A 6,525-nucleotide genomic window follows, 5' to 3' on the forward strand; every position below is an offset into this window, starting at 1 on the left:
GCTTTTTGGTATCTTTCTGTCTCTGCTGATGGCGGCGTTAACTTACTTAGGAGATGTTGACACAGTGTCAGAGTTGTGCGTCTACAGAATGCTTATTTACCCACATTCCTCTTTTATAGTTTGTAGTAATAAACATGTTTGGCCTAATAACCTAATTATCTTCTTCTGGCTATTAGAGCATACGAAAATTTTATACTCAGTAGTTACTTAACCATTGGGGATTTTCCCTCCAGTCAGTTTCAACCTTTGATTCAGTGAGAATGAGCTGTAGTGACTCCTGTTCTCCTACCTTCGGGGACTCCCACCGAAATGTCCAAGGGGAGTGGATCCGGGGGCTTGAGTGTTATACAAAGTGCTCTCTGAGGTTACTGGAACAAACACCTGCTGGTTATCAAAGAGCAGGGAGATTCCCAGGTGAGTGTGTACGGGAATGCTAGAAAATCCATAAGCTACAGAAGGAACAGAGCCTCTCTGTGCCTGAGAGACCCCTCACCTGGCTCTACAAAAAGGAAGGGCTTCTAACTCAACTCAGAGGACGTTGCTCGTTAACTTTTCTTGAAGTGTGCTCAGTAGACCAGGGGCACCATCATCACCTGGGCACCTGTTAGCAATGGAGACCTCTTGGTCCCGTCTCAGGTGCCTTGTGCACACTGAAGTTTAAGGGGCAAGCCCCTGGCTGCAGCTGAGTGCTCCAGGCTCCTCTCGTGACATGGGAGCAGGACAGGGACAGGCAGCCTCTTTACCTTTATGCTTCTGCAGGGCCTTCTGGGTGGACTGCAGCACAGACTCGTGGAACTGATGTGCAAACTCCTCCGCCATGAAGGGCTCCCACGGCTTGCTCTTCCCGTTGATGCTGTGGGACAGTGGCACGGGAATGTCCTTGGGCGCAGGGCCCCGGATGTAATGAAGCATGCTTAGGCTCTTCTTGCCCCCGGGGGCCTCACTCAGCCTGGCCTTCTCGCTGCTGGCAGGAGCTGGCTCCTGGACCCGCGACAGCTCCTGCGGCCGGAGCTGCTCCAGTCTCCCAGGCTCCATGGCGTTTGCAACGTCAGACAAGGAAGCAGCAACACCCACAGGCTTCTCCGTATCCAGAGAGGCTTGCTGCGTGGCTGGTTCTTTTAGAGACAGAAAGCGAGGAAAATGTTAAGAGCGGCAAGTGAACAGGCGGACCCTGACCTCTAGAGCTCACGTTTAATAAAGACCTAGTGCAAAGGACGAAGACTCAGGGGGCCGTTTAATTAAACGTCAGTGAGCGCGTGTGGTCAGAAGGTGGGGCTGTGTTCAGCAGCAAGTCCATCCTTGAAAGGCGCCCCAGGAAGGCATCTGGGAAGAAAGAGAATTTGAAGGAAGAAGCAAGTTGCTTCAGATCACCCAAAAGGTAGATGTTACGTGGCCCAACCCGGTAAGAAAGACCATGTTAGGATTTGAGAACAGGGCCGGACCATAAAGATTTCCTGCTCCACTCAGCAGCGCAGCAAGGTTTAACCGAAGCCATGAGAGAGAGAGAGAGAGAGAGAGAGGAGGTGTGAAAGTAGGTGTCGGAGAGGCCTGCAGGGCAGAACAAGCAAGACGGTGACACGAGAGAAGAGTGCCAGCTCGGGGCCAGCAGGAGCAGCAGAGCCGAAGCAGCAGGTGCCGGGATCCGGGGCACGGGGCTTCCGAGGCCTGGCTGGACTGTGACTACACTGACCCACCACAGACAGCCCTGCAGAAGCCAGGACCGTCCCCATCGGCTCGCAGCCCTGACTTCCCACTTTCCTGCTCTGTCCCGAGGACAGCCTTCCCAACCATGCAGGGAGCTTCTGAGAGAGAGAGAGATGGAGAGAAACACACTCTGTGTCCAGGAAGAAAGATTCATGACGAAGAAGACCTTGAGGGGTCGCCTCTGACCTCGGGCAGCCCTCGGGACAGTCCCAGGCGGCGGCGGAGGAAGGGGCTGTCCTTCCCGCCCTGGGCCTTACCGCTCAGGGAGACAGCAGGACTGTCCCTCGGAGAGTTCCTGAGTGGGTCTGCCACTGCTGCGGACAGGGCCTTCTGCTTCATGGCATGGAGCATTTCAACAAGTTTCTCTTTGTCTATGAGAAAAGCAGCCTGAGATTAACAACACCGTTGCGTCACTGCTGAGAGGGAAAGGGAGCAGGCTGCTAGCCCAGGCCGTGACTGGCAGGTGCAAGTCCTTTAAACCAACAACAACAAAGCAAGCACCAAAGGGACAGGCTGTGTTTAAAGGAAGAAATCTTCATTTTAGAGTGAGCCCAGATTCTGCTTAGCTTTTACTACAGAGCGTTCTGGATGCAGTCCAAAAATAACTATGTGTGTACAGCAAAATAACGGGTTCCTATGATCTTCGGAGGTGACTGCCAACGCCGTATTCTTATTTAAAAGACTCAGACACACAAAAGGTCCCAACACAAAGAAGCAACCCCAGAAGATCCACACATCCTCCTCCCCTACAGCTCCTGGTATGTGAGCCCAAGTCCCAGGATGGTTGCCATCTACCGAAACGGGACCAGAGCCCCGTGACGCCTACCGCGGCGAGTCCCTGTTGCGGTGGCACTTAAGTGCTTCTGTTATTGGTGGCGTCCTCTAGGAATTAGGAATTAAGTCAGGCAAAAAGATGCTTGTTACAGACTGTTCTTGTTCCCAGGGACTGGTGCTGGTGATCAATACGTCACTGCCTCAGAGTGCACGGCTTCCACTTTACTGGTTAAAGGCAAAAAGCAAACGGCCACGCCCCACTAAAGAAGTAAGTGGAAGCAAGTACGTGACCAGTAAGCACTTCTGCTTTCATCTGGACTCCTTCCAGAGAGAAGGGACCACCTAGGTGTCAGCAAGTTGGACTTGGAAGTGTGCAAATGAGCACCTGGACAGGCCAAGTTCTCACCTGAACTCACATCCTGGCACTAAGCGAGCATGGGGAGCAGACCCAAGAAGGGGATACCAGAATGCGTTTAGAGCGCACCACTCCTTCTGCACTATGGACTCCAGCCCAAGGAGGTGGCCCCAACATGGCCCCCGGTGGCTGGACGGACCTGGAAGCACCTTCCAGGGCAAGCTGTCCCATCACGGCATCTGCTGGCTCTGCCTGGCCGCCACGGGCCACCCCGAGCCTCCTGCCATGGGAACACGAAGTGCCGTGGGCCATGCCGGCCCCCACCAAGAGGAAAGAGCCGCTACTGCGGGAAGGTGCGATGCGACCGTGCACCCAGGGGTCGTCCCACTTGCCGGGAAGTCTGACAAGTGACAGAGCAGCCGACAAAAGTGGGCTTTACACACAGAACAAAGGCCACTGATGCGACAAGAGAAATGTGCTCCAAGGAGGGGAATTTGCGTTTGGGGTGGAGAGAAACTGGATGCCCAAGAGACACGGGGGTAGGCCTGTGAGAGCAAAGTGGCTGCCGCCTCGGGGGCCAGAGGAAGTTGAGAGAGCCCCAGGATGAAGTGGTTCCAGGTCCCACCAGGAGCCCACGGCCCCTGCTTGTCCAGAAGCTCATGGCCACAGTGACCCCACCCCGTGGGGCCCGCACCAGGCCATACCTTTCCTCTTCTCGGCACTGATGTGAGTCAGGTTGAAGATGGTCAGGAACTTCTTCTTCTCTTCGAAGTTGGGGCTGTTGTTCATCTCGTCGGGACTGTAGCGGGTGGACAGTGCCAGTCTCGGTGAAGGCGTCTGCCGCTTGTTCTGAATCGTCGGGGGCGACGGGCTTCTCTCCCTCAGCATCCGCCGCCGCTTCCTCCGCTTCTGGGTCAGCAATTCCTCCTTCTGCTGTTGGGTGGTCAAGCCAAAAAGTTGCAAAAACTCTAGCTTCTAGATTGGGAAAGAAAACAAATGAGCTTGAAACCACTGGCAGTGGCATGCTTCCACTGTCCCAGGGGCCCCTCCTGGGGTCCGTGCAGGCCCTTGTGCCGTGGCCCACTCTGCGCTGGGCCACAGAGGGGTAGGACCGTGACAGTGAGTGCGTCCAGACACCCGCAGTCTGTGGGCATGGAGGAGCGCAGGGAGTCCCAGCAAGTGCGGGGCTGCCCGGGACAGTGGGAGGGAAGCCAAGAAGCAGGCTCTGATGGGGGCACCAGAAGCCCAGCCTGCAGCCCCACATAGTGGGGACCAGATTCCAGATACCTCGGAGGAAGTGTCCAGCTTGAGTGGCGGCTGCTCGGCCACGCAGCGGAGGTGGGCCCTGACCTCCTCCTCGTCGCTCTCATCGTAGGAGTCATCCACGTCGTAGAAGTATCCTGGGGGCAAGAACGGATTCATCGGGCTGGGCAAGGAGCCTTGTCCTCCAGCGGATGCTGCATACACGGGGCCCCTCTGTGTCGTGTGTACAGATGCACCTGTGAGACCAAGCCCTGCCGACCGCTCTGAGCACCCCAAAACCCAGATTCCTTTTATCCCAGGTGGTAATGTGCATTAATGTAATGGTATCCCAGGTGGTAATGTGCAGTCCTAGGATTTTAGCACTTTATAGGGATGGCAACTGGGGGGTGGGGGTGGAAGATGCAGGAGGCAGACGCCAGGCTTCCTCTGGACCCCAAGTGACCAGGCTAAGGTAGTGTGAACGGACAGTGCTCTCTCTGCAGGGAATCACTCAGCCCGCAGGCCTGGGGCTGTGTCCATGGCAACCCAAGGCTGTGTGTGCATATCCACTCCCTCCTACTGTGGCCATCTGGGTCCACTACCCAGGAAGGGACAGGCACACTCAGGGCCCTTCCTAAGATGCAGAGAACTGTAGAACGCCTGCACCAAGGGCACCAGGGTATCCCCTCATCCTCCCTCACAAGGCAAGCGGAGGAGAAAAATACTTGTCAGGCCTGAAATCTAGCCTAGAACCACCACCTGGGAAGACCTGGCCTTGGCCCCAGCTTCTGGCTAAGAGGCTGAGTTCAACAGGAGAAAAGAAACTGGTCTGGAGTAGCCCCTGACCCCTCCTGGTCAGACAGGGTGTGCAGGTGGGGGGATAGCCAAGGGCACCTGGGGCCTGCTGGCTGACACTCCCCCACCCCCACTGCAGAAGCAGGAAAGGGGGCCAGACCTGCCCTTGCCCCACTCCCACCTGGGCCTGCCGCCCCCGAGGACGGCAGCCCCTAGGAGGAGCCCCCACCGGGCCCAGGCCTGTTCTCTCAACAGCCTCCTCCCTTGTTACACTGCACCGTTAATATTTAAAACCGTGTTATAAGCCTCTGTTCATCACTTATTAATTGTGTGTGTCTGTGGAACCATCCTTCCAGAAAGCTTTGATTTGGCTTTTTGGGCCAGTTTTCATTGTAGCAGGATCGGCAGGGACCCCAGGTCTGTCTCCCCAGTGGAGGTGTCAGATAGCGACACGGAGGCCAGTGAACTTGCTCCCTGAGCTGCTAACAGCCCACGGCAGGAAGCAGGAGTGGGAGGAGGGCTGGCACCGCTGCCCCCGCAGTCCCAGGAAGCCTCCAGGGAGACCGCACCTTTCTCCTGGGCCTCTCGCCGCCTGCGCTCCTCCAGGTCCAGCTTGCTGACCAGCCTCCGCCGCTGCTGCAGGAACTCATCGTAGATGTAGGCGGGGTCCGGGCCCCGTGGGGCTGCGGGCCGGTACGGTGAGCCTGGCTTCAGGGGCCCGGTGAGCTCCCCAAAGGGGGCAGGCTGGGTGAGGGAGGCCCGCTGCTGGCCCAGGATGGTCTGGGTGGATTTTTCCAGCTCAGCCAGAAAGGGCCCGGGCCCGTGAGGAAAGGCCTGGTGCTCCAGGCTCGCTGCCTCTCTTGGGGGTGGCTGGTACTTGTCCAGGGGGGTGGCCTCTCGCTTCCGGGGCCCCTCTTCCACCTTCTCCGGGCAGTAGACCCGTTCCACCTTCACCAGTGGGACGGCCGCCTGGCGGCTGGGCTCAAACGGAGTGGGGTGGCTGTGCAGAGGGTGGCTCTCAGGGGCCCGCCGTGTCTCCAGGCTGCTGTCCATGAGGGACACCGGGTTCCAGAGGCCCGTGGGCACAGAATGGTGCTGGGGCTTGGGCGAGATGAGCGGCGGGGGCCCGCCAAAGTGCTGTGGGGCGTCTCGGCCGCCCAGCTCTGGACGGTTTGGTCCTGGCCTAGGGAATGAGCAGAGCAGGCCATCAGTCACATAGCAGCCCCGCCCGCTGCCCACCCAGGAACTCCCCGGAGAGCAGAGCTGGAGGGGCACCAAGGCTGCTGCCCGTGGACTCCCATCTCCCCTGCACAGAGCTGGAGGCAGGTAGGTGTAGACTTTTGAGAGGACACAGAAGCTCAAAGGTGGACACTGCTTGCTGAGGACAGAGACAGTCTCAGGCCAGACCCACCTGTGCTCCTGTTTCTCACCCATGACCTGGCAATAGCTCCTTACGTTCTACCACTTCCTGAATCCCTGTGAACTCTGCGTAAGGACGGACCTGCACCTTTGTCTTCCACAGGAAGTCCCACTGAAGAGAGAATAAAGACAAGTCCCCGACGGCAAAGGTGTGGCCTTGTCATTGGCACCCCTCCACATGTGCCAAGCAGTGGGCAGATGCAGAGGGCAGGCCAGCCTTCGAAGGGGCCACTCTC

General features: G+C 57.7%; 2 protein-coding genes across 2 annotated transcripts in view; both read right to left on the bottom strand.

The window, feature by feature from the left end:
* COX4I1 (cytochrome c oxidase subunit 4I1) overlaps positions 1-6,525 on the bottom strand; it is a 400,433-nt gene that overhangs the window by 118,664 nt on the left and 275,244 nt on the right. The window lies entirely within an intron of this gene.
* The window catches only part of GSE1 (Gse1 coiled-coil protein), a 329,408-nt gene that overhangs the window by 8,461 nt on the left and 314,422 nt on the right, over positions 1-6,525 (bottom strand). The window contains exons 5-9 of the mRNA XM_081807863.1: positions 5,440-6,328; positions 4,121-4,233; positions 3,538-3,808; positions 1,962-2,075; positions 744-1,115 (exon numbers count right to left, since the gene is read on the bottom strand). Coding sequence (XP_081663989.1) covers positions 744-1,115; positions 1,962-2,075; positions 3,538-3,808; positions 4,121-4,233; positions 5,440-6,328 — 1,759 coding nt within the window. The remainder of the gene's footprint in view (positions 1-743; positions 1,116-1,961; positions 2,076-3,537; positions 3,809-4,120; positions 4,234-5,439; positions 6,329-6,525) is intronic.

The sequence above is a fragment of the Leptonychotes weddellii genome, chromosome 16 (assembly GCF_054177405.1).
Source record: "Leptonychotes weddellii isolate Sample4059 chromosome 16, ASM5417740v2, whole genome shotgun sequence".
Classification (NCBI taxonomy): Eukaryota; Metazoa; Chordata; class Mammalia; order Carnivora; family Phocidae; genus Leptonychotes; species Leptonychotes weddellii.